General features: G+C 52.0%; 1 protein-coding gene across 4 annotated transcripts in view; it reads right to left on the bottom strand.

The window, feature by feature from the left end:
* Mical3 (microtubule associated monooxygenase, calponin and LIM domain containing 3) overlaps positions 1-27,638 on the bottom strand; it is a 198,827-nt gene that overhangs the window by 14,252 nt on the left and 156,937 nt on the right. For 2 of the 4 annotated variants that reach the window (XM_057769693.1, XM_057769703.1), the window contains exons 21-32: positions 25,647-25,885; positions 24,121-24,210; positions 22,159-22,296; positions 17,012-17,122; positions 16,109-16,255; positions 15,557-15,639; positions 12,736-14,533; positions 12,212-12,306; positions 8,173-8,223; positions 6,602-6,712; positions 5,519-5,612; positions 950-1,000 (exon numbers count right to left, since the gene is read on the bottom strand). In XM_057769693.1, the coding sequence (XP_057625676.1) occupies positions 950-1,000; positions 5,519-5,612; positions 6,602-6,712; positions 8,173-8,223; positions 12,212-12,306; positions 12,736-14,533; positions 15,557-15,639; positions 16,109-16,255; positions 17,012-17,122; positions 22,159-22,296; positions 24,121-24,210; positions 25,647-25,885 (3,008 nt within the window). The remainder of the gene's footprint in view (positions 1-949; positions 1,001-5,518; positions 5,613-6,601; positions 6,713-8,172; positions 8,224-12,211; positions 12,307-12,735; positions 14,534-15,556; positions 15,640-16,108; positions 16,256-17,011; positions 17,123-22,158; positions 22,297-24,120; positions 24,211-25,646; positions 25,886-27,638) is intronic. The other 2 variants (XM_057769711.1, XM_057769720.1) reach the window with 2 other exon arrangements.

Below are 27,638 nucleotides of genomic sequence, written 5' to 3'. Positions count from 1 at the left end.
CTCAGAGTCTAGGAGCAAGACTCCAGATTGGCCATTCTCTGTTCAGGACAACAAACATTCAGTCCCACATGGCCAGGGTTCCCCTGCTTTAGAGGGATCAGAACCAACTGGGAAGTCTGTAAGACTAGACACCCAGGCCTCCTCTGTGGAGCTTCTGACTCAGATGGTGTGGGCTGTGGGTCGGGGCATCTGTGTGTCTACTAAGCCCTAAATGATCCATGGATCATTGAGAAGTGAGTCCCAGGCCATGGTGATGGACACTGTAGACTTAACTACGTGCTAAGTCTTGTGAATCTGAGCAGAGACAGCACATAAAGCCTTTCTCATGCTCTAGGGACTATGTGACACATTCCAAAGGAAAACGACGGAAGCTGAGTTCAACACATCTTTTATCCTTAGGTGCTGGGGATGAAATCCTGGGCACGCCAGGCAAGGGCTCGACCGCTGAGATCGGCCCCCAGCTCACACTTGCATCGGGAGCGCTGCTACCAGTGAGCATCCTCGTGTGTGAAACTGACACATGGTAAGGGTGGAGATTCAGGATGCAAGTCTGGACGTGAGCGTGAACGAATCGCTGCCCAATAGCAGACCATGAAAGGGACCGGGATGCAGATGTGGGGCCGGTGGAGCTGGGGGGGGGGTAGGTTTTACTTTAAAGAGGAATGTAGAAAAACCTCAAACAGCAGGAGCTATCTTAAATCTTCCTGTGTGGCACATACAGAGGAAAGGACCTGACAGCTGCTGCTTTTTGGTGGTGCTGGGGAAGGAGCCCAAGGGCTTTGGCGCACACTCGGCAAGCGCTCCGACACTGAGCCTGGAAAAGGGTTTGTGCTTTGCCATTTGATTATCAGGTTGGTTTCTCCTCATGGCTGTGAGCAGGGACTGGGATGGAGAACAAGAGGAAGGGCGTCTTGGGGTTAGTGCCAGCAGTGGGCGATGCCATACATACCACCCAGGTGCAAGTCGATGAGGCCACTGTAATAAGACTCTCCCCAATAGTCTACAACAAGGAAGTGGTGAAGACAGAGTTATTGGATAAGACGACCCTGCTGCCACCCCGACCCAAAAGTTATCAAACGCATGGCACATATAAAACACCAGAAATATCATGAGGGAGCCCAGTGGAGCAGCTGGAAAGCGTGCATGTCTGTAAAGCGAGGCATGCATACACACACAGGCCATCTCTGCAGCTCGGGGTATTGGGGGAGGGGAGGCATGAACCAAACACCACTATGGATGGAGAGGCCAGTCAACATCAGGGAGATTTCTGTTCGCAACACGACTCATCAAGGAGGGGACTTGGCTTCGCTAGGAACTCCAACCCTGCCTGAAGGCAACCTCACCCAAGATTTAAAACAGTTTAGGGGCAGACCAGGGGTCTTCTCTTAGTTGCTGAATAGTAAAGGCTCCAAGATAAGGTTTTCAGGATGTGAATGTTGGGGCGGGGGGAGGGGGGATAAAAGAAAAAAGAAAGGTCCGGAAACCAAGGAACTTGCAAGTGCTCCCATTAGTGGCAAGCATGTGCTCCTTCGCTGAATGGGCTTGAGATGAAGGTCCCTTGTCTTCTGAGGTTTCGCTCCCCCATCTTCGGAGAGCCTTTTCTTTCAAGATAAGAAACGAGCTGGGACACTGGCAGAATTTCAACCCTATCTGCTCCGAGGCTGCTGGCCACAGGCCATCCTGTCCAGCAGTGTGCTGTCTTAATGCGCCTATGGAGCAGAGGGGGGCCTGGCAGCAAGTGGGTCCTGAGCTAGCAGTTTTTAGGGCCCAGAATCATAAAGAAGCCCAAAGCGCACCAAAATGTCTGCCACCTCACCATCTGGATGCTGACCCAGGCAACCATAACCTTCTCTTTTAAGGATGGATATGTTGGAAAGCTGAGTGCCCTCGGGTGGCTTCCTGGCTCGTGTTCAAGGCCAGTCCAGTGGCTCTATGCTTGAGTCAGAGTTCTAGAAATAGAGAGGCTCCCTGCAGATTCTGGGACAAGAAGGCCACAAAAGTCTCAGCCTCACCCTAGTCTCCAGGGCTATGGAGCTAATCCACACAGCCTGTATATTTGGAAGTCTTCGACAAATACAGGTTACCTGACAGAACCTCAGGCCAGATCTCTCCTATGAAGGGCATCTTGGCTAACAGAGAGTGACCCCTCTGACACCAATGGAGGCTTGAAACTACCACATGAGACAGGATGGCAGGCTATGACCAGTTTGTACAGCTCAGGGAGGAAGTGGAGTTGTGCTGCTAGAAGCTGTTGCGTTCCAGATAGATGAGAAGGCCAAGTGGAATGAACGGCCCGAGACGAGAGAAAGGTACCGCCACTGTGCACACCCAGTCTCTAAGATGCTCTCTGCCAGGAAGGGACAAGGTCACTGGGAACCGACACCAGTCCAGCCCCGGGAAGGAAGTGTTAAGTATAAGAAAAGGAAAAGAATGTACTTAGAAATACAGATGCGTCACAGAGACAGCCTCACCTTCCGGTCCAGTGGGCTGTGCAAAGATCTGTCTATAGTCAGGGGCTGGACTAGAACAAGGCTATCAAACTTCTGCTGAAGCCTAGGGCTCTTCAAGAGAGGTCCCATGGGGTCTCCCAGATACTTGTCCACAGTGACTTCTAATCTTTGAAGGACATAATGTCCACCATGTTCAAGGGCTTCACGTGCCAACTGTTGACACACTGGAGACCTCCAGGGAGCCTGTTTTTGAGGGACTCTCAGGTCTAAGCTTCCTTTGCTTCACATCTAAGAATTTTGAACTTCTCACAAATACATTAGTAAGATGTTAATTCAAGTCCTGCTGGCAATGACAGAGATCATGTGACACTGTCCAGGGATTCTCGAGAAGAATGTGGCTTAGGAGAGTTGACTTCAGAGCCCACTGCTGGTACGGTCCTTCAGATGGCTCACATATCATGCCAGGATAGAGTAGTATATTTGAGATTTCTCTTTATATTTGGAAGCTTCTTGGTTATAATTTTTAAGGGTTTATTTTTATTTTATGTGTGTGGGTGTTTTGCCTGCATGTATTTGCACCACATGCATGCCTGGTAGCTGCAAAGAGTATTGGATCCCCCGGAACTGAAGTTACAGATGGTTGTGAGCAGTCATGGGTGCTGGAAACAAAATCCAGGTCCCCTGCAAGGCCACCAAGTACTCTTAACTGCTGAGCCATCTCTCCAGCCCCTATACTTGGTTTTTGTTTTATACAGAATCTGAGCTGCTGTCAGCTGGTTTATCTGTGATCATCTGTCATATGGGCAGACACCTGGAGAGTCCCTGGTGAGCTGCTAAAGAGAAAAGGCTCCCATTTAGAGCAACCACATGTCCCTGCTGGGAAGCCCTCAGAGCAGCGCTCAGGCAATGAGGCTTCCGAATGTCTGCAGCTCTCTCTGGGTCATGCACGTTCCAGTTTGTGTGTGCGTGGTTTTTCAATTTTTAATAAACATTTAGAATAATTCTTTTGGATTTTAGGCCTCAACTAGCAATTGTGTACAATGGCCTCTCCTGCCAAAGCAAGTTGAAAACCACTAAGTTAGGAGATGATCAGGGTATTTGTGTGTGTGTGTGTGTATCTATGTGATGCCTGTGGAGTCCAGAAAAGGGAGACAGCTCCCCTGGAGCTGGAGTTACAGACTATTGTGAGCTGCCTGATGTAGATGCTGGGACCCGAACTCTGGTCCTCTGTAAGCGCAGTATGTGATCTTACTTGCTGAGCCATCTCTTGGGTCTCTCCATCAATTTATCATGGTATTATTTTCTGGCTCACTGGTAACAACTGGAGTGATATGCCTTTTACAGTAGTGGTGAAGTACAGAAACAGACTCCAGTTGCATGAAACCTTAAGCACTTTCCAGAAACCATCAACAAATGGCTATTTCCTTGAGCCTCTGAACCTCGTGAGCGGGAGAGACAGAGCGCTTTTGGGAAGGTCTATGACATGAGCTCATGCACTAGACAGCAATGCCAGCTATTGTTGTGGGACGTAGCTGTCCCTTAGCTGAAGTCATCTGGAGAAACGCTGCAGGTTCCCTTCTGGCCTTTTGTGCACAGAGAGAGTAGCGGAGGGACAGGCCTTTACAGTTGTGTAGCCTGGGATCTCCAGAAGGAGGGCTAACCTGCACCATGGCTCAGGCTGCACTGAGGAGATCAGTCAGAGGAAGTGGGGCAGGGGCAGGCCTGCAGGCTGGGGACAGGGCACAGGCTCACTGGGAAGCCAAGAAAAAATGTGGGTGAATCCTTTCTTCACTGCTTGGTATGGGAGCCAGTGTCCCTTGTCCGCTTGTTCCCAGTCTTCTTATCTTGCTGGATACAAAGTGACTCAGGCTTTTGGACTCCCTTTAGAAGCATGGGCTCCAAGTGTTAGGTCTAGCGTTAGGTGAGGCACAAACTCATCCTTCTCTCTCAGGACACGTCTTTACCTGAGGGTCATTACTCTTAGCTGACACTCGACTTCACCTGAGGGTCATCTGAAGGAAGGGTTGTGTCTGTGCCTGCCCTGACTCTCTACTGGGAACTCCACTTGCAAAATTGGATCCAGGCCCACACCTCGAGGCTAGACCACTGGCCAGTGTTCAGAAAGCCCACGAGGCAATGGCTGGCCCTGTCTGACCTATTAGTTCTTTTGGCTTGCCCGCTCAGGAGGTGTACGAGCTTGCTTTCCTGTGTCTGGAAGGAAAAAATAAGAGGCCCTGTCCCTTCCTTCTTTGTAGCTTTCCATCATGAATGCTAGACCCAGAGGCCAGTGGCCACCTGCAGAGAGAAGAGGGGCCCCCTTCCAGGCCTGGATCTTAAGGAAGCAGAGATCAATCAACCATGCCTGAAGCTGGGCTGACCTTGAACCCAGAGATGGCTCAGCTACCTCATCTTCTGTGTACCCACCTGTATCAAGCCTGGCAGGTTCCGACCACATGGCCATGTAACAGCTTTCCATGCCGCAAGAGCTTATCACAAGCACAAGCCTGTCCGAGACTGTTCCTAGTGACCAGCCTTTGGCGGACACAAGCCTGGGCTCACCCAGGGAAACCAGAGTGCAGGGGCAGCCAGAAACCCCACACGGGAGAGGAGGCAAGCTCTGTGGCTGTGAAGCTCAGGCTAGAGGGAGCCCAGGGAACTGAAGACAGGAGGAGCACTTGGGAGAGCAGGCTGAGGCCTGTTCAGTGCAGTTCTGTGATGGTTCCTTGTGGGACAATCTCCCTCATTCCCTGATATTTTCTTTTAGAGAATATGATAGGGAGAGGAAGAGAGGGGTCAGGGCGTGCCACCAAGAGGTGACAGGGCCCAGGATTTTGTTCTGTATGGCAACAGCAAGCTGAGGAACGGGTCGGGGAGCGGGCCTGGGTGTCTGGGCTGCCCGAACATGGTAGGCACCAGACCTTGACGATGCCAAGGACTCAGAAAACCCTGAGAAATTCAGAGAAGGAGCTGAATTTCAGAAGAGGTGCTGCCCACCTGGGTCACCCCAGGAAGGAAGAAGGGCTCTCTCCTTGAGAAGAAGCCCCCTCATAGAGGAGGCCGGACAGTACCTGCTTCGCCTCGCAGGGCCTTCTCCACCGCGACGCCCCTCTCTTCCAGCTGCCTCTGCTTCTCCTCCACTTGCTCCAGCTGCCGTTGGATAATCTATCAAAAAACATAGCATAAGCTCCCAGACTTTTCTTACCTCTAGCTTCCAGGAGGAGAATCAAGCTTCAGGCCCAAGGAGGGAGAGAGAGATAAGCGTTATCAAGACTCTGAACGGGGGCGTTACAATCAGTGTGCTGTGCCGGCTGCATGCAGCTGGATCCTGGGGCTTATTATCTTTCCATGGAATAGTTCAAAAGCATTGAAACTGACTTAATTGAACCTTTACAGCAAGGAGGCTGTAAAAGCACTGGATGGAGCAATTAGACGTCCTGTGATAAGTTAGTAAAGAAGTGTCTAGAACAGTCTAGGACAGCGGTTCTCAACCTTCCTAATGCTGTGACCCCTTAATACAGTTCCTCATGTTGTGGTGACTCCCAAACATAAAATTGTTTTCGTTTCTGCATCATAATATACTATAATTTTGCTACTGTCATGAATCATAATGTAAATACCTGTTTTCTGACGGTTTTAGATGACCCCCATGAAGAGGTCATGACCCCCAGGCTGAGAACCATCAGACTAGCCTGTGCAGCTTGAGGATGGAGGCTGACAACCAGAGGTCCTTCTGAGCTTCCCTATAAAACCCCAGACTATTCCGAGCAGAGGTCAGGGCCACAAGCTGACCCCTGACACCAGAGCAGAGGTCAGGGCCACAAGCTGACCCCTGACACCAGAGCAGAGGTCAGGGCCACAAGCTGACCCCGACACTACGGTTACAAATGAACTTGCTGACTCTACATCCACTCTAGACCAAGGCTTCCAGAAAACTCAAAGCAGGGATCTTCTGTTTTGTAGAGAGTGCCACAAAGACTGGCCTCTGTAGAGCGTGAAACTCAAGTACTTTGAGGTTATCATCTTGGAAGCCAGGAATGCCCCTCTGCTTCTGCCCTGGCTTCTTCACCTTCCTGGCTGTACATGAGGCCCTCTGGGTGCACAGATGCTACTCCACGCCCACCTGCACGCGGCGTCCCACTGCCAGTGTGTACCTGGGCTCGGTGCAGCCGCTTCAGCTCCTCCTGCTTGGCCTGTCTCCGTGCTGCCCTCTGCACGCGACGCGTCAGCTTGGCGCTCAGCTCCTCTTCTGTGTAGGTTCTGGGCTAGAGAGGGCGAGAGAGAGAGCGCCTAAGCCAGCTGCATGCAGGCGGAGGCTGTCTGGACGGCAAGCTGGTGAGGGTACGAGGAGGACTGTCCCCTACATGGGAGCTGCTGCCTGGCAGCCAGCTGAGCATGGCGGGTGCAGGCACCTCTGCTGAGGCCAGGCCAGAGACCTCAGTGTGAGACATTTACCTCTGTGGCAGGGACAAGAGGCTTAATTGAGGGTGAGTGTCAGAAGAGTAAAACTCAGACAGACACACTCCTTTGGCACTGAGGTCATAACTGCCATAAAAGCATGTCTGGGTTTTTTATTTGTTTATTTTTGCTTATCTTTTTTCCCCCTACAAGACAGCATTTATCTGTGTAGTCCTGCCTGTCCTGGAATTCATGATGTATACCAGGCTGGCCTTGAACTCACAAAGAACCTGCCTCCTGAGTGCTGGGACTATAAGGCATGTGCCACCACCACCTAGCATGTCTGTGGTTTTTTTTAAAGGCATTGTGGTGGTTTAAAAAAACAAAACCAAAAACCACAGTAAAATGTTTCCCTAGGCCTCATATTCTGAGGCATACAGGAAAAAGAAAATGTTTGGAAAGTGAGGGTTCTTTTTCTGTCTTCTTTGGGATTCCTTTCTCTAGGCGGGAGGGGTCATACCGGTTTTAGTAGCTAACCTGTGAAGGAGAGACAGCATGCATGCCTCCATTTTAAATCTCGGTGAACTCAGACTAACACCGGCTGAGAAAGGAACAGTGGCGGTGACTGCTTGGGTGTGCAGAGGCAACCACTGTGATGGAGCGCAGGGGTAGAAATGACCTGGCAGGGTAGCTGGGGTGGTGCCTGTGAGCTTGCAGGAGGCAACTGGGCAAGTCCCATGCTGATTTGGATGGATGTGCCAGCCACCTGTACACACGGGCCACCACACTCCCAAGCATTTGGTGATGGGACAGACTCTGGGCAGCCACCGAAAAGCACCAAGTGGGGGACTGTCCTCTTTTGAGACCCTCTTTATTTCCTCTAAAAACAACAACAAAAAACAAAACAAAAAAACCCAAAAAACCCAAAAAACCAAGAAACTTTTTTGACCATGAAGGAGATGTCTCCATTCAACCTGGGTCCAGACTCATTAGCTCTCCTCAAGGAGCTCAAATGACAGCAGCAGATCAAGTGAACGGGCAGAAGGATCGCCACAGCATCCCAGTGCCCTAAGGGTTCAGAGTGGAGGTGGTGATCACCCCTTGTTGGGCTACCCAGACCCACAGGGGTAGCTCTGCCCCCACCCTTGGTGACATGCACTCCAGCCAAGGGGAGAGTGACCGTCTCCTCCTCTTTCTGTGACTGTGACAGTTGCATGCATGTATGACAGTTAGTGAGGATGTGGCTGCAGGGCCCAGCAGGGCTGTCCAAGTGGTTAATCACAGACAGGCATGCAACGAGGACCAGCCAGCGGGAATGAGACACTACCTTTGATGAATAGGCTCTCCTGAATGCCAAGGCGTGTGGTACATAAATCGACTTTTAAGGGATGGCAACGGAAAACAAAACAGAACAGTAATGATAATGATGATTAAAAATGAAAATGGAATACAGAAATGGAAGAAAATCAGTTAGAGGCTTAAACAAACACAAGACTTAATCACACGATCGTTCCTCACAATGCCACACAAGACTGCACAAGACGGAACCCAGAGGCGCAGACCCTATCAGCTGAGTCTCATTAAACCCCACCGTTCAATAGAGCGGGGGTTCACTCTTCTATTCACAAAGCAGCATACCCTGAATCTTGTGTCTGTTCCTCGTTGAACCCCAGTTTGTTGAACGGTGTGGTGACTGGGTCCCCTTCACCCGTAACCCCCCCTTCCCTCATGTTCCTGTCATTGAACGCTCAGCATAGAATGGCAGCTAAAGGCAGGAAATGGGCACTGACCCTTACACTGAACCTCTCGACAGGTTCTTGAGCCTGGCAGTGTTCTTGAGCAGGGCCAGACAGGTCACAGTGTGAGACCTAGCTGTCCTGGGACTAGCCAAACTTGCTAATTCAGAATTATACTCGGTGAAGGGAACCAAAGTGGCATAAACCACTGTGACTCAGAGAAAGTACCAGTGTTCAGGTAGCCATGGAAACCTCTTCACTTCATACACTGTTCTTCGTCAGTCTCCTTTGCTTTTGTGGTCTTCTCATGGGTCGTATGAAGAACCTACAGGGCTCCCGTGGACCCAGGCATGGAGGCAATTGGAATTTGCTGGTGTGCAGAACAGAGGGACGCTAAGGGTGGCACAGTGGGGACCCACACAGGATGTCATGTGCATGCTGGCTGGGAAACAGATTTGCTGCTTTTAGCTCTGCGCACAGGCATCCTCTCCCCCACAGAGTGGAAGTGAAGTCCTCATGCAGAACAGGGCAGTTTAAACAGGAAAAGTACAGCTGAGGTCCCCAGTGGCCTGTGCAGACACACTTCAAGAGCGCTGCTGACATGTGTATCTGTCTGCGGGTACCGCCAATGCCAGCAGCCACAGCAGCCTCTTTTTATTAATTTACCCACTGCTGGGACTGGTACCAACTTGGCAGTGGCAGTGACAGGGAGGTGAATTGTGACATACTTGGGTAAACGGGGGAGAGTGGGGCTGAGAGTGTGGAGAGCTGGCTGCTGCAGGGGTACAAAGCAGGGCATGGGGCTGGTGGAGTGCTGGGCAGGCCCTGGTGAGCCTCAGTGACAGAGCAGTAGCTGGCCAGGCAGCACTTACGAGTCAGAGGGAAGCAAAGGAAAGAGGCTAACGAGAGGCTGACAAGGTTATCTCTTGCTGGCAGGGCTTTGGGTAGCTAGACAAAGCTGGATTCGGCTGGGAACATCAATCTGTTAGTTACGTACTTGTTTTGCAAGCATGAAGACCTTATGTAGGGTTTGAGCCATAAACCCTACAATAAAGAAAACTCGGCTTGATGGAGTGTGTTTGTAATCTTAGAGCCAGGGAGGTGGAGGCAGGTGGATCCCATCTCTTAGGACTGTCTGTACAGACAGACATCCAGTCTAGACTAAATGGCAAACTCTGTCATACATGCACACATAAAAGGCGACAGACACTGGAGGAGTGACACTCAGGTTGTCCTCTAGCTTTTCACATGCATGTTACATACATGTGCTTACACACAGGTGAAGACAAACATACAAACCCTGAATAATTTATTTTTGTATAACAGACATTTAAGGAAAAACAAGGTCTTGGTTTTATGTGTTTGCGCATCAGTATGGAAACCACACCCAGGCATGACTCAGGGCCTGGGGCTGTGAAACAGAAGAGGACCAACTTCCACTGCATACTACACACTACATACTACACACTAAATACACTGTGACTGGAGGCTTCCTTTTCCAGGCAAGTGAAAGCCAATTTTCACTTTTGGTCACCGATCCTGATACTTCTAATTGTGAAGAATTTCAAACCCAGAAACACTGAAGGAGGAAGCCACGTTGCTGGAACACCCTTCACCTCAGTTCCACGATGGTGGTACTGCAGCAAGTGTCAGGGTGTGACCTTTACACACCTGTCTTTAGACACCAGAGACCCAGGCCCTAGAAGTTTGGCAAGTATCTCCTTCTCAGAAGAGACACATCTTCTCAATACTTACCATAGTGCCACCTGCTAGGAACTTGACATCAGTTTGATGACAGATGGCATTTAAAAAAAAAAATACCTATTACGCTTGCCATTCACCACCAAATGATCAACAGTTCCAAAGTGTCCTTACGATTTTATGGTTGTTTTGCTCCGGTTTGTTCTCCACTGTAGGTTATGTATGTGTTTCCCCCACCTACCTTTGTTTATTAGATGGGATCTTGCTATGTATCTCTGGGCGGCCCAGAACTCACTAGGTAGCCCAGACTGGTCTTGAATTTGTGCAATCCTGCCTCGGCCTCCTGAGTGCTAGGGTTGCACGAAATCGCCATGCCCAGTGGGTTCCATATTTTAAGAATACTGTGCCCTGTCCTCACTCAGTGAGATGCAACATCATCCTAAGTTTGCCACTGCCCAGGCCCTGCTTGTCCTCAGCATTCCCTATGTGACCACTAGAGAATGACCTTGTCCCTGTGGGACACCTGGTGCATAAGGTGTCCAAGGCACTGCTGTTCTAGGAATCTGAATGGCGGCTCTCACTTGTTCACATAACTATGGTAATGAGCTCTGGGGCTCTTCATACCTGTGGTCATTGGGTGCCTATACCAAGATGATGGCTTTGGCATAGTCAGTGGGGGCATCCAGCACCCCCCATAGTGGCAAGATGTCTCATTAACTCACAGAGAAGCAGTGTGACCTGACCACAGTGGCAATCAGAGATGGAAGATCTGGCCAATGTGGCACGTACTGTTTCAACATGAGCACACTCATCATGGAGGCCAAGGGGACTTTGGGTCACAATCTCTTCTGCCCAGGCTCCTTCAGGTCTCTAAGACAGTACCTGCCCCCAGTGTTGGGATGAGTTGTGAAACTCATGTGCACACCCACACACCATCTTTGGTTCAGCCCCAGTGCCACTGCCCGGAAGACCTCGGTGGGCATACCCAGGAGCAACACATCGGACTGAGCCCCCACGGAGAGCACACAACTCCCGGTCCTACATTCAGAATCCTGGTGCAAGCAATGAGGCCTGGCTGCAGGAGGCTGAGAAGGAAGACCTGTCTGTGCTTCTTGGTGACTAGAAGAGTAGAGAATGAGGTATCGTCATGCCCAGGGAGATAAAACAGAAGGTGATGATGAAAATGCAGAGAGGGGAATGAGTACCAATAAACTGACTTTTCCTAGTCAGAGGGAGTGAGACAGGCTGGAGGATGGACCTGTAACAGGGCGATACGATCTCAATGAACAGACACATATGGGGTGCAGAGCTACCTCAGTTTGCCCTGGCTGCTCTACAGTTCAAGGCTCTTGACAGAGGGGACAGCATATAAGTCCAAGTCTTGAGAAGTCACATCAAAAAGGTACGTGAGGGTGCTAATGCCCCAGTGGATGACCCGGCACCAATGCTTTCAATCCGTGGTGCTTCAGGGTCAGTTCTTAAAACAGAGAAATCCTTCTATTTAATAAATACATCAGGCAGTCAGCTTGGCCAGGTCTATTCCTAGGAATTACTGAGGAAGCCATCTGGTCTACCTCCCATCCATGCCTGGTGCCCAGTTCATACTTGCATGACCCCAAGCAGTACCTCAGCTCTTCTCCCATTGTCTGGCCCTGGAAGACACTGTTCACAGTGTAAAGCCAGGCACCTAACCAACAGAGTACCCTGACTTCCTCAGACTGAGGCAATATCCCCAGCCGCTTATTTCAAAGGCCTGAGAGACCACTCTGTGGTGTTTGCTGTTGGCTGACACAGCACTCCAATGTCTATCTGCTAGGAGACCAGAGAAGACATTGGCTCTGCACCCCAATGGTCTGCTTCTCTACCAGCGACTAAACTGACATTTTGTCACCAGTTCTCTGAAGTCCTTCAGGGACTTGGCCCACCTACCTCTCGCTTGGACTTCTGGGAAGATCTCTCAAGGATGTCATCGCTGGACAGGTCTGAATCCTCTGAGAAACTCAGCTGGCGCCGGAGCTGCAGCTCTGTAAGGGGAAAAGAGGCTAAGTGAAGACAGCAGCCAGCACCTCATGCTGCAAGGAAGCCAGCCTTAGGCAGGTCTCTAAGATCCCCTTCCTACACAAGGAGACATGGGCTTGTCTCCAAAGGTGATGGGCTAACACCAAACACCTGTTCAAGACCCCTTAGCAAGACTTTTCTCCGTCCCACTCAAAATCAGGCCCATGTTTGGGGTCATGCGACCTCAGGAAGGATATCAACAGGAATCTATCCATCTGGTTTCAAGTTGGCATTAACATTATATCATGCAGTGGATCAGGCTGAGGCAGGAACAGCTTGCTCTCCTTTCTAAGAAGCCTTGCAGGAGCAGCATGGGGAAGTGGACCTTTGGTGAACTGAATGACTGCGAAGGGACTCCCCACACCTCTCCTGTGAGTTCCCTCAGCCACACATACCTGCTCTCACAATCGGAGACGCCCTGTGCTGGCCGGAGTCTACCGTGGCACCGCTGGACGGGGTACTGGAGCAGGACTTCTCATCGCTCTTTCTCTTTTTGTCCCTTTTGTATCCAGAGAAGACTGACTTCCACAGGGACTTGGGCTTTGCTGCCACTTCCTCTGGGAGGCCCAGGCTGGGTTTCTCTGGGAGTCGGCCTTCCCCTTTGGATTTCTTCTCTTTCTTGTTCCTGCGGGGGGAGAAGAGGGACGACCTCTTTTTGCTCTTCCCACTGGAACCCTCAGAGGAGGTGACAGAGCCATCAGGGCCTCCTGAGTCTGATGGAGGAGAGAGGATCTCCTCACTAGTAGCCTCATGCTTCAGAGTGGGTTCCTGGGAACCTCGGAAGCCTGAGCGCTTGGTGGACTCGGGTCCTAGTTCCTTGCCCTGAGATGGGGTTATGCGGGACTTGGAGGCCGCCAGCTCCATGGCCTGCATCCTGCTCAGCTGCTTGGCCATGGCATCTCGAAGTGCCTGGCTCTTCACGGACTTCTCCCGGGCTCGCATGCGCTCCTCAGCCAGCTCCTTGGCTTCTGCAGAGACCAGAGGCAGCCCCCTTTTCTGCGGTTGCACATCACGATCCAGGGGAGGGAGCCGCCCATTCTCCTTGGCCAGGGGCTTCTCTGACCGGGACCAGCAGGAGGGGGGTGTGAAGAATTTCTCCTGCAGACTGGAGTCCTCGGTCTTGTCATCGTAAGTGTCCTCCACATCATCAGCAAAGGGGATCTCATCCACACTCTCCACGAAGGACTTCCGGACCTCCTCCCTGGGGGGCTGGGTTGGCTCCCGTGGGGGCCGCATGAATGTGGCAGGAGGAGGAGGAGGGATAAAGGAGGCCTCCCTGCGCTCAAAAGTGTGATGGGGCTTCCTTCGCAGGGTTGCAGGCTCCTCATTGGGAGGTGGGGGTGGGGGCGGGCTAGAAGGCGGAGTGAGCATGGTAGAGTCCGAGGTGTTGAAGCTCTGGCTGCCCAAGGTCTTCATGTTGGAGGAGCTACCATGGAGGCCCAGGCCCGAGCTGCTGGAGAGGTCCTTCCGCTCCTCCTGGTTGCTCCTCAGTTCCCTTTCAGAGGGCGACTTTGGGGTCAGCAGCGAGGGCTGGTCACCGGCTGACTTTGGCAGGCCCAACCTTTTAGGAACAGATGGAGGTTTCAGAAGGCAGAGGCCCTCTTCCTGAGGAGACTTGTCAACTGAGTAGGACTTTAGGGATATTGGCTTAAAGGCAGGTGAGGGGAGGCTGGGCTCCGACCCCTTGTTCCGGTCCACAGGAGTGAGGCCCAGGCTGCGGCGGATCTCGGCGCTCTTCATCCAGAACTCCTCCACCAGATCACTCCGCTTCAGTGCCTCCTCCACAGCCAGAGGACCACTGAGTCTGTCTTTGGGGTCTCCTTGGCTCTTCACAGGGAGTGGGGTCAAGGGGGTGGATGTTTTGGCTGGAACCGGCTGGAAGCGTATGGGGGACTCGGAGGGTGATGGGATGGAAGCATCTGAGGAAGGTTGAGGCTGGGAACAGATGGGGAGCTGGGTTGAGGGCGGTGGGGCAGGGGCCAGCGGAGACTCTGGCTGTAAGCGGGTAGGTGAGGTAGGTGTCCTGGCTTCCGGCAGGACCACAGGCTGTGATCGGATGGGCGAGTGCGCAGTTTTCTGATCTGTGGGGGCTTCAGCTTTGGGCTTTTCTCTGGGGAGCAGAGGTGCAGGGAAGAGGGGCTCCTCGGGGGACTTCGCCTTGGTGGTGACAGAGGTAAGTGGGGATTGGGCCCCCTACACAGAAAGAAGAGACAGTGTAATCAGCACCTTCCCTTAGGGAGCATTCTTCTCAGGGGCCTACACTGGTTGAAGCAAATCAAAGTCCTCTCCATTCTTTCGGCTATTATTCAAAGGGTTGCAGGGAGGGCGGACTCATTTTCTGCTCCATTTATTAACGTTTCAAAACCTCTCCACTTAGCTAGGGGGGGCTGAGCTTTCAGGGATGGCTCATCTCATGCACATCCTGGGTTCTTAGTCCACTCATGTGAACACTGCCAAAGGCACTAATGAATTTGGCTTTCATCACAACCCACAATAACCAGAGCTCTGGGTTCCCCGAGGGATAACGCGGGGCTAATGTATGAAAGGATTTAAAGTCTTTACTTAGCACAGTCCTCCTCTCTGGCCACACTGTCCTTCTGAGGAACCGTGGAGACACACACAGACCCTCTCCAGCTACACTGCCCCTCTGAGGAACCGTGGAGATGCACACAGACCCTTAGAATACCCACCCCAGGGCTGCTCGCTTTTCTGGTCGATTACTGACTGGACTGCGCCATGTTGCCTGGAGCCCCAGAGACCAAGGCCTGGCTTTGTTTCCTTCCAAGTCTGCCCTGCAAGTGGTGCCTCCCAAACTAAGACCCTCAGACAGTGACATGGCACATTCATGGTCACTCTTTAAGGTGGTTCTGGTGATCTCATGGCATGGTTTTCATTTAAATAGTTACATGTTTATTTTAACATAAGAAAAAAACATATCTTTTATAAACTATAGATTCATACATATCAACTTAAAAATAAAGAAAAAAAAAAAAGAGTCCTTGCCCAGCCACAAGGACTGAGGCAGCACCGAGCCTGCATGCCATAAACAGCCGTGCACAGCACAAGATAGGAAATTTTTAGAATTTCACAAAGTTAGGTAGCTATAGGGCTACTTCCCCTCTCTTTGTGGAGTGTACACCATGGTTCCTAAGATGGGGTCGTTTCTTCTGAAGGTCTCAAGGTCCCACCGACAACCCTGTCCCCAGCCCTACTTACCTCTGCCTCAGGGCTGTGGGTTGGGGTAAGCAGAACGGCTTGTTTCTGAGGTGATTGGCTGGGGCTGGAGACTCGGGAAGGACCTGGAAAGGAGGGACACAGAGGTTTACGACAGGAGTTGAGTCCCTTCCGCTCTACATATACTAGGAGTAGGGAGCCAGCCCCTCACTGAGGAAGGAGAGCAGGGACTCGGAAAAGGTTAACTTGCATTGTGTCCCTGGGTCTACCCCCGGGCTATTCTAAAAAATAAGCAGAAAACCAAATGAAGGGACTCAAGGAGGGTGCTGCCGTACCCTGCGTGCTCCTGTGTGGCACTGTGGTCATTATGTGTGGTGGCTATGATCTGGGCCTTGAGCTTTGTGATGTCTTTATTCTCGTGCTCCCAAACAACCCAAGGAAAAGTTAGAGACCTGTGGCCCCAGACAGGCCCAGATTAGGCATGATTAGGGTCCTGGCCACCCATAGGGCTAGGCATGACAAGCTCTATTCTGAAGGCCTCACTGTTACCAGCATGCCCTGCGTCATTCAGGAAGTCTTTCCTCCTGCCCCTACCTCTCTCCTCTTGCTTTGGTGTATCAGGCGGCTTCTCTTCCTCGTTCTCTGACACCCTCAGTTCCAGCTCGGCTTTCGCCTTGGCCTGGCACTGTAAGCGAAGTTCCGTCTCGGCGTCGGAAGGAATGTCATCAGACCAGTGTTGATCTGGGGGAGGTAGGTGAGATACAAAGTTTTACACATTTGAGCTCTGGCCGTGTGCCTTTTCTGTGTCCTTTTCCTTAGAGAAGTCTCAACAGGATGATTCACTGTGGTGTGAGGTCTAACCTGGGTGCGCAGTCCCTGCAAACCAAGCCTCTTACCAGAGATAAATCCAACACAAGGCATCCATCTTGCCTTCTGAGTGTGGGGGTTTGTGGAGACTTGTGGTGCTTTTGGTGTGTGTGTGTGTGGTGTGTGTCTGTCTGTCTATCCTCACCTGTTTGAAGGCCAGAGGTTGACAATGGTTCTTCCCATTGCTCTTTACCTCAGCTTTTTGAGACAAGATCACCCTGAACCTGGAGCTTGCCTTTCAGCTTAATTAGCCGGCCAGGCTCCACCCTCCTTGGTTCCTGGCCGGCATTTACACGGGTGTTAGGAAGTTGAACTCAGCAGTCCTGCCTGTACAGCAGGCACTCTGCCCGCCAAGCCAACTCCCCATCCCATTTGATTACTTGTACAACAGAGTGACCACGACACAAGAGGCTGTGACAGAGGCAAACCATCACCAACTACCACCACCAAAACCCTTTTGGGGGTGCCCGTGAACTCATTTCCCCGTTTCTTTCTCCAGTCCCAGAGTTACCCCACCCCAGCTGTTCCCCTCAACTTTTGCTATCTTTTGTGAGTTCCACCCAATCTGGTTCTATCCCCCATGTGTAATGGGGGGTCACAGAAGTGCAGAAGGAAGGCTGGGCCCCATACCATCCAGCTCGGCACCAGTGTCCCCAGGGTCCCCATCTTCTGCAGCTTCCCCTTCAGTCTCCGCTGGCTCCGAGTCCACGTCCTCTTCTAGGTCATTCTCATCCAGAGGGGCTGTAAAGCAGAGACATTCACAGACGGGAAGCAAAGGACAGACAGACAAATAACTGTGCAGGGTACAGAGGTAGTGATGCACAGGCCACGGGGAGAAGGGAGACCCCAGACAGATACGGAGTGCGCTCTATAAGCAGCGTGGGTACCACGGCCATTTCTCTACTCTAGTAGGGCCATGTGGAGGGAGAAGCACAGTTTCTGGCCTGGAGGTATCACCTCTTCCTCCAGAGGCTGCTGCTGGAGATCCTCCAGGCAGTCACAATCAAGGGATGCTGTAGGACCATCGGCAACTCTTAATAGGACTTTATATAACAGGCCCAGTGCTGGCCACTTCATGTGCCGTGAGGTAGTCACTCCTCATCCTGAGGCAGCCGGAGGGGCTGTTCCTCAAAGTCACCTTTGGGTGACAAAGCTTAGGTCTGAGGGTCAAGCGACTCACAGTGGGCTCTGATATTCAGCTGCATCAGCACATGCAGAGGCTGGTGTTTTTTCTAGAGACAACTGAGAGTTTGCTAAAGCAAGAGGGTGGACCTGAGGGGATATGTCAAGCTCCCTGGAGTCAAGAGTGGCTCTTTAGGGCCACAGAATAAAGTAAGGCATTCATCCACTTCATCCACCCTGAGGCAGACAGACCCTGAGCTGTACAGCACCCGGGACTCGCCTGGGCCTGCAGAGCAGTGCAGCTGGTACAGAAGGGGAGCAGACAGAGGCTCTGCCTGGGGATGCTGTCAGCCTGAGGGCAATGCTTTTGATTCACGCAGGGTAAGGCATCAAAGCACATCTGGACTGTCTCAAAGCTGAGGGGAAGTGGGGAGAGGCCAGGCCAACCTACTGCTCTGCCCCCAGCCAGCACGGGCCACTGAGCTCAGGTGCTGACAAAACCCGTGAAAGAGGCTCCCTTGGTGGGGGGGGGGGAATCCTGGGGATAGGGTTGGGGCTGGGAGTAGGAAGCAGCACTGTGAAGATTCTGAGAATGCTGTATTTCTTGATGTAGGGGAGGCAGTTCTGTGAGTTTTGATTTAATTCTCTACACTGCACAATTTTTTTGTACACTTACTTTTAGCACACAATCCATAAGATAATTCAAATCTATGAAAACCCTTTTATGTTTTTTTTTTTTTTTTTCTGAGAACCAAACCCAGGGCCTTGTGCTTGCCCAAGTGCTCTACCATTAAGCTAAATCCCCAACCGCTTGTTTGTTTCTTTAAGATGGGGTCTCACTATGTAGCTCTGGCTGGCTTGGAATTTGCTATGTAGACCAAGCTGGCCTACTATGTCTTCTGAGTGCCAGGATTAAAGGCATGTGCCACCATGCCCACATGAACTTTTTCAAAGTTGAAACTGGAGAACTATGGCAAACACATTGGGGAATGGCAGACAGCATGGGGTTTAGGAAGTGGTGGCAGCTGAACAGTTAATTTCACCACCTGCTCTTTCTGAGACACCAGAGCCATCCAGGGAGTGGGCAATGCCGAGGCACTCTCGTACACTGAGAACATTCGCTGGGATAAATACTGGGGAAACCCACTCAAGTATTCCCACAGGTCTAAAGCCTTCAAGTAGTCATGTTGCTTTGGGACGCCCACGAAGATGTTCACCAGAGAATGTGTGACTGGGTCGTTGGAGACACGGACACCTACTGAACAACACCCTGGGTCCTGCTTTAAAACTAGGCTTTGTACTCGGCTGGCGAGACCATCACTGCATCTGCCATGCTGGGGAACAAGAGGTCGCTGGGAACAGAATCTGGGCCCACGGCAGACGGCCTTTGTGCACAACGTGCTTGCTCGAGTGCCTGGCACCGAGGTGGTAACCACATTCTCTCTGCCAAGAAAGCTGGAAGCAAACACCAAGGAGACCACTCCTCGGTTCCCCCCGCTGGCCAGCCTGGCCTGGTCTCTTGGTCCTTCCCAGTGTTCCTGAGAAACACCTGCTGTAGAGTTGGAAGGGTGGGGATCCCACACGCCTCGAATTCCTCGGAAGAAAAGGTGGTCACACAGATTAACAAGCAAACACTCAGAGCTTTGGCGCAGCAGCAGCAGCAGCAGCAGCAGCAGCGGATGTGTGTGGAGACGCGGCTAGAGCGATGGAACAGAGGGACGGAATTCTGGTTAAGATGGAGCGCTGTGCTGAAAGCCGCCACACAAGTGAGGAGCCACACACTACGGAAGCTGGGAGTGGCCATTTATCTCAGCTGCCTGCTAGGACATCCTTTCTCCTCAGGCTCGCTCTTCCTTTCTCTACCTCAAAGAGTGATAACTCGGGGTTAGCCATGCTAGACTCCAAGTCCTCTCTCACCCGTGGGCTCTTCCGCCACATATGTCTATGTCAGCTGTTTGTGAGGGCAAGGACGATAAAGGTCCACAAGCATCATCCCTACTGGTCCTGGAAGTGACTGCTAGGACACAGGTTCCCAACTGTCTGTGTGTGTGTGTGTGTGTGTGTGTGCTGTCTCCTTTTTGGGGGGTTCCTGGGAAGAAGCCCGTGTCTAGGCAGGACTGTCCCAAACTGGCTGTCTGTCCCACCCCAGACGCCAGGCACCCTCTCCTTGAGAAACAGGTTTCTAAGTCGACAAAGGCAGACAAAGGACTCCTCAGGTCACCTCTGGCCTGTGCACTGAGATGCTGTAGTTTAGTTTGGGGACCCAGCTCAGGTGCCACCGGGCAATCCCTCACAGAGCTCAGCACTGGCAGTGTCCACCAGTCCTCGCCTCTCCCCTTAGGCAAACTTTCCAGGAATTCCTGTTGTGACTGTTCCTCTGACGTGTCGGAACGCTACCCGACTTCAATCCACATCCACTGCTACCCAGCTGCATTTCTATAGGCACAGAACTTCATAAAAAGCTTCTTTCACAAAAAAAAAAAAAAAGAAAGAAAAAGAAAGTCAGGTGGTGCCAGTTTACGCCTTAATCCCAACACTCGGGAAGCAGAGGCAGGTGGATCTCTGAGTTTGAGGCCAGCCTGGTCTATAGAGTGAGTTCCAGGACAGCCAGGACTACACAGAGAAACCCTGTCTCAAAAAAAAAAAAAAAAAAAAAACTGGGCTGGAGAGATGGCTCAGTGGTTAAGAGCACTGCCTACTCCTTCGGAGGTCCTGAGTTCAATTCCCAGCAACCACATGATGGCTCACAACCATCTGTAATGAGATCTGGTGCCCTCTTCTATCTGATGCTCTCTTCTGTCATGGTGGCATACATGCAGATAGAGCACTCATATGTATAAATAAATAAATATTTTAAAAACAAAACAAAACAAAAAAAATCCAAAAACTAACCAAACAAAAAAAGCTTCCTGCCAGACTGTGGTGGCACATACTTTTAATCCCAGCACTTGGGAGGCAGAGGAAGATGGATCTCTGTGAGTTCGAGGACAGCCTGGTCTATAAAGGAAGTTCCAGGACAGCTAGGGCTGTGGCACAGAGAAACCCTGTCTCAGAAAAACAAAACAGAACAAAAGCTTCCTTTCACCTTGGCCTTCATATCCAACTGCTAACAGTAACTCTTAAAAGGTGAGGCTCCGCCCTATCTCTACTGCTGGTCTCCAGCCTGCCTGGGATGAGGATGCACTTCCGGTCCATGTGGATGGGCTGTCTGACTATGCATGCACGAGCCCCGCCCACTGGCTCTGCCCTCATGCAGCAGCGACAGGAGCTGAGTCCTAGAGTTAAGATATGCCAGCAGAGCCGCCTAGAGAAAGAGGTTATGATGAACGGAGTGCGGGGGGTCACATATCACCAGACTACCTCCGGAGACAGTCTCCAGCCAGGCCTGGACTGCTGCGCGGCGTACGGAGGGAAGGCCGGTCACTGAATTTAAAACAGGATAAATGCAGAGTTAAACACTGGTAAGTTCTCAGCAGGGAGAGTTGGAGTCAGTCCTAAAATTCAAAACAGAGGATGAGGAACCAAGACATCATAAGACAGGGCCACCCGGCACTGAGCCGCATGTGTGTGTGTGTGTGTGTGTACGTGTGCGTGCGCACAAGTCGATGTTAGCCGTGTGACAGGTATCTGGGACAGAACCAGAGAGAGGGCAGCTCTGACCAGGACTGCTGAGTTGTCCTTGTCCCCGTCTTGCGGTTCATCTTGGTGTCCTAGAGAATGAAAACATCACACGAAGGCCTAATGTTCCTGCGGACTGGAAATGATCTTCTACAGACTCAGAGTTTTACAGGACAGGTAGCCCTGGGTGGCACCACCTGGTGATGCCAAGGGTCCCTACATGGAAGACAGATAGTCAAAGAGAATGACATATAGCCACAGCACATCTAAATGGGCTCTGCTTTCTTTTTTACTGCTATTCCTTAGAAGAAGCCAAAAGATGGACATGGTGGTACCAGTTCTGGAGGGCTGAGGCAGGAGGATCTTGAATTCAAGGCCAGCCTGGCTAGCTTAGTGAGACTGTCTAAAAAAGAATAAGAAAAGGAAAAAAGACAGAAAGAAGGGGGGGAGCATGGTGGTGCACAGCTTTAATCTCAGTACTTAGAAGGCAGAAAAGGATGGATCCTTGTGAATCTAAAGCCAGCCTGGTTTACACAGCAAGTTCCAGGCCAGCCAGGGATACACAGCAAGACCCTGTTCAAACCATCAAACAAGGAAGAAGCCAGAATAAAATACATTTTCACCTTAGTGGGAAACACACCATGTCACGTCAAACCTGGAATTGACGATGACACCAGGACACCAGAGGCCCCTGGGATGCCTCCCCCTCTTACTTTCACTTCTAAATAGGCTCCCTTCTCTGGTCCTGCCATGCACTCATGCGACACCCACTCTGCCGACTCACTCTGGAGAGGGATAAAGAAGGCTGAGAGACGCAGGAGACAGCAAGTTCTAGGGTCTTCTGAGCCAGGCCCACTTTCCTACTCTGCATGAGCAGAGAAAGAGTTGGCCGCCTCCCAACGCACAGAGAACTTTACATAATGCTGAATGAGAGTCAAGAACAGGGGTCCCCCAGCAGACGGGGCCTCTACAGCCACGGGAGGGTCTGGGAATGGGTGCTTAGGATGCACACTGGGCTATGGGCTCAAAGCAGTTACCTCTAGAAGTGGAGGACTCGGAGGTTGGGAGCATCCTCTCCTCCGCCTCCCTCTCACGGATGTGTGTCCAGTGCACATCGGCCTGGATCGCCAAGGGATCCGCTGCGGTTAGGATCTGCTGCAGCCTGCTGCTCCCGGCTAGGGCGCCAGGTTCCCAGGAAGGAGGGCACAGGGAGGACAGAAGGGAAAGGTGGACAGGGACAGGAGGGAGAGGACGAGACACCACAGGAAGGAAACAAAGAATTACAGTGTTTGTAGGGACTAGTTTGAGTCAGAAAGAGGTAAAAATCAAGAATGCCTGTGCACAAACACACACACAGGGGCACACGCTCACACTTTCTAGTCATTTGGTTTTAGTCATCACTTCTGAGTTTAGTGAGGATCCACACACTCCACCTCCAAATGCAGAAGGAATTTTTCCTTTCCATTATAAAATGAATCCGAGGCCCACACTGCCCAGGGTGGGACAGGACAGATGACCCTCACCGTGTAGGACCACCACTGCAGGGGCCCAAGAACCTGGCCTTTAGCTGGCACAGCACGAGCGCCTGTCTATCCCAGGTGGCTGAGGACGGCGCCACTCTGCTAGGAGCCAACCAACTCGCCGGGACAGACATGTGCTCTGCTGGGACCTTAGTTCTCGCCCTCTGCAGTAAAGCAGATGCCGGGGAGGACACGCCCTCTGGCCAGAGACCACATGGCTGTGTGCTGGCGCTGTGGCGGGGGGGGGGGGGGGGGGGGCGGCGGCGGGGTGGGACACTGACAGGGGGCAGGTGGTCAGCATTTGAGGGTGGGGACGGCAGCTAGGGATGCCGCAGAGATCTGTCCTCGGAAGTCCTGAACTCCAGCATTCAGGCAGAAGTGAGGCCAATACCCCGCCCTACTGTGGGGGAAGCCCCTCCTTTCTTACAAACTCCAGCTGAAGCCCTTCTGCCCCTCTGGGCACAGATCTGCCTCTCAGCTCACTCGCCAGGGCTCCCGCATACGCTCTTACTGGCAGGGCCTGCGGAGTGCACATGCAGCCCTGCCCCACAGGACCTCTCATTAGTGTTTGGATCATGCCACACAGTAGGGTTAAGATAAAGGGACAGCCAGTATCTAAGGAGCGTGGGGGTGGGCGCTGAGGAGGGGAGGACAAGCTAGTCAGGCAGTAAGAGCAGGTGCCACTAATCTGAAGGATGCTGGGGCTTCTGCCAGAAGCCAGTTTCCACCTGGGAGTATATGCTCCCCCACCCCGACACCCCTAATTGGATACCGCCTGTCACCACCGGGACAACTCTGTAACGAAGTTGTGAAGGTGTGACATGGCGCAAGGCCTGAGCGAAGTCTCCCATGTGGATGTTACATTGTACGGTAGAGCGGCCCTGCAGACTCTTACTGGTCTCTAGAGACTCAGCTCACCCCAATGACAGTCTGCCCAGATGGTGCTGGCAAGGGCTGAATCACGGCAAATTCACCAACAGCTCGGCTGTGTCAGGACCAGGGAGGGTGAGACACAGAGAAAAAGGTTGGTCCTTTCTTTGGCTTCTAAGCAACAGAGGGAAGAGTTACGCCTTTTCTCTGAGCATGGTTCTGCCTTCTGCCAGCACATGCGGCCCTGTGTGTGTGTTGTGTGTTGTGTGTGGTGGGGTGGGGGTGGGGAGGCATCAGTAGCGCGGAGATCCTGGGGTGAGACTGAAGAGCTATGGTTGGGCAGCAAGGTTTTATGGATAACGGGAACTCAGAGCAAAAGCTCCAGGGATTGCCGGTGGGGCCCCATTCCATAAACACTGTTGCTGGGAATCTGTTGATTCACGCGCTATCCTGTGGAGGCTGCATCAGCACAGGTGCCCAGCTGGGTATGCTCAAACCTCTGCGAGTAGCTTTCTAAAATGACCTTTCCGTGTGGGACCTGCTCTTGGAGGCACATTTAGATGGTGCATGGGAGCTGGGGTAGAGATGGGCAGGGGGCAAAGCGGGTACCTTCGTGTGTACCCCTTTCTTCTTCCTTTGAGAGATGCTGGAGCCACTGGCCTTGCAGGAGTTCTCTGTCCCAGGGGCAATACTCCCCTTCTACAGCAGGGGGAGCCAGACACCCACAGACAGCACCAAGAATCCCACAGGGGGACAAGTGGAGGAGGGAATGGAGGGAGGAAAGAGAACAGAGAGCAGAGTTATCTATCCTGTCCTGCCCCTGACCACACAGGCATCCAGGTGTGCTGCCCCAAAGAGGCAAGGCAAGCTGGGGACAAAGGAACATCCAAGGGCTGGGCTGAACAAACTAAACTTCCCAGCCTGGGAAGTAAAGTCTTCACAAAAGAAAGGCGGGCCAACTTTCCCAAAGTGGTGTGGGGGCTAAAAGCTGCTAGGTAGTCATCATCACATACAGATAAGGACATCTCAAGTGATTCAAACGGAGTGTCTTTCCCTGTGGCAGCTGTGAAGGGGACACACTCACTTGATGAGCGTGAGCTCACAGAAACTCTGGGCCGGCATGATGGCACAGAACTTCCATGCTCTGGCTAGTCCAGTCTCTTTCCGACACATTCCTCCTTCATGTCTCATGAAATTGAGTGAGTCTGCCTAGATTCCACTCTGGCCTTCAGAGGAATAGGTGTGGGAGGAAGAGAGATGATGCTTTCTAGGGAAGATGCCCGAGCATCACCAAGTGTACTGATCCCGAGTACAGTGGGATGGTCCTGGGCAGGGAGCGCAGAATCCTAGGACAAGCAGGGCCAACTAGGAGGTGACGTTGCCACCGAGAGCTGATTAATTTTCTCTTAGGAATAACTCGGAAGCATGGCTGGAAGAACACGTGCTTGTCCCTCCCTTTGGCTCTGTGTCCCCAGGGAAGTGAGCATGGCTCTCCTTGGGGAGTCCACCAGTCCTGGTTCCTTCCTAACCACCCACAGGCTTTCTGCAGCCAGGGAATGAGAGACGGTATCAACACGGCCAAGTCCCTTATGTCTTGAGGTCACAGCCTGACGGGATGAACAGAAAAATCCCAAGTCCAATGCAAGAGGAGCCTGAGAAGCAACTGGAATGGCTGGAAACTCAAAACCTGAACACATGTTTCAGGCCCCAAAGGTTACTGACTATGTGGCTGGGGCGGGTCTAGTAAGCACCTAAGACAACAGCAGCTGCTATCCAGCACCCTGGGCGACTCCTCACAGGAGTTTTTGTCTTACTCAAATAAAGTTCTCTACATGGAACTGAAGGGGGATAAGAGAGACAAAGAAAAAGTGAAAAATGGAAGCAATCTAACTTGGACACAGTCCTCAGATGAGCCCTGCCTGCCTTCCACTTCCAACTAAAAATACGAATGTAGACAAGGGACAGATTTCTGTTTGCCAGACATTGCATCCTACCCAAGGTCTGGAAAGAGTGAGGGCCAGAAAACCCCAGGTCCTGAGGGCGGCATCCATGACACCTTTTACACTCACACCAGAAACACAGCAGAAGGGGTGGGAGGTGGGATGGGGTCAGGACTAGCAGAGACCGTCCCTGACCTTCACTTGACTCCTCCTCTTCCTCTTCGTCATATTCTTCCTCCTCCTCCTCTTCCTCTTCCTCCTCTTCCTCAGGCTCATAGTTCTTGGAGGCCTCCAGCTCCTCTTCACTCCTCCCCTTCAGAAGGGCATGAATCCTTACTGCCTCTTTCCAGGGAACCCCGCCCAGGTCAGAGGTGGGGAGCTGATCGTCCTTGTCATCCTCCTCTTCCTCCTCCTCCATCTCTGACTCGGAACTGCTGAGAGGAAGAAACCACACGACAGCATTGTGGAGAAGGAAGGTCCAAAGCCACTGTCATGGTAGCAGTTCCCAACAGGGCAAGGGCAGGAAGCAGGCCAGACTTGGTACCCTGCCCCAGCCAGGGAAGGGACAGCGAGGAACGCACTTACGGGGGCAGGACGACAGACACATATGTACAACACCAATGCAGACCTACCCAAGGGGAAACACGGCCCGTGGGGTATAGTGGCTACTCAGGCACACCAAAAAAAAAAACAAAAACAAACAAAAAAAAAAACAAACGGGGAGAAGATCCTTGCTTGCCATTGTTCACCTGGAGGAACTCAATTAGACTACGCAGATTGGTTGAAAGATTACAGTGAAAGCCACGGGTGGGTGGAGATGGGGAAGAAGCCCCAAGAGGCTGAACTGACGGGGAAATCAGTGTGTGTGTTGAGGGGCGCTGATGATCCACTCTCTGTGTTCACCGAGAAGTGCAGTAAAGGACCCAGCACAGGTTCAGCAGGGACCCTATAAAAGGCCCCCCTCCTAGGGTCACCCTCAGTCTTCTCATCTGTTCCCCTCACAGCACAAGGCCAGCGCAGCCGGGGAGAGAGTGGTACTACGTTCACCAACTCCTCTGCTCTCCTTTGGGCCCTGCCAAGGTAGGCTGTACGACATGCAGGATGCAGTCGCATGTGGCTTTGCTGGAGAGGTGTCTGATTGGTTTCTGAGTTGGGACACTTGGTCCTCTGCCAGAAGTAGGCACTGGACCACACTGGAGGGAAAAAAAAAAATCTGTCTTTAGGACAAAGCACAGGGCTGAGTTCTTGGCCCAAGCTCCACAGGCATGAGGAGTTGGGGGCTTCTCAGCTTCCTGGGAAGGTGGTTTAGCTCCCCATAGCTCCCTCATACACACGAGTCAAAGCACACACTGAAATGCAGGCAATGGCGCTTATTTCAAGAGCTCTGATGAGGGGGATCTAGGGTGACTTCTGGCCACACTTTTTATTACAGGGGAAAGAGGAGCTTTAGGTTTCTCTGAAGACTAGATTAACTACATGGACTATCAAAAATGACTATGTACATAATGGAGTCCCAATAAAAACTCTAAGGTTCCAGGTCTGAGCGAACATGACATCACTTGTGGAAACCAGGACAGGAACGCTGGCCCCACTCCACAGGAGCAGGACAATGGGAGTTCTGAGTCTGGTAGTTTCCTGGACTCTCCCATGAGAAAGTCTTTCCATGGCAGAGCCTAAACATCAGCATCTTTCCCCCACTATAACAGGCCCTAGTCATGAGCATGACAGCTTCCAGAAAGTTCTGCATCCCTCTCAAGCAGCTGAGCTCCACGGCACTTCTGGCAAACTGTACTTGTGAGCTGGGTCAGAAATGAGGATACATCCCCTCTTGTCTGCAGCTAATGTCTCACAGGGACACACTGACATTTCTGTCACAGGCTGGGGCAACCCCTTCACTCTGCCTCTGTCCCACCAAGTCAGTCATTAATGACCCCTCCTCCCATTGTAATAGGGCCCAGCCAAGAGCATGACAGCTTCCGGAAAGCTCTGCATCTCTCTCAAGTGGCTGGGCTTCATGGAGTTGTGGTGCTCAGCAGGAAGACCATGTGATGCAGCCTAAGAGGTACGTGGTGAAGGCCACGTAATGCTGGCCTAATAGGTATGTGGTGAAGGCCAGGGGTCTTAGACGAACACCATTCTGACACTGCTTGTTCACCTCCACAGCCAATCACTCATTCAGTCATGAAT

This window comes from Chionomys nivalis, chromosome 1, assembly GCF_950005125.1.
Source record: "Chionomys nivalis chromosome 1, mChiNiv1.1, whole genome shotgun sequence".
Classification (NCBI taxonomy): Eukaryota; Metazoa; Chordata; class Mammalia; order Rodentia; family Cricetidae; genus Chionomys; species Chionomys nivalis.
The sequence above is the reverse complement of the archived record's forward strand: the minus strand, read 5'-3'. Positions and strand labels throughout refer to the sequence as shown.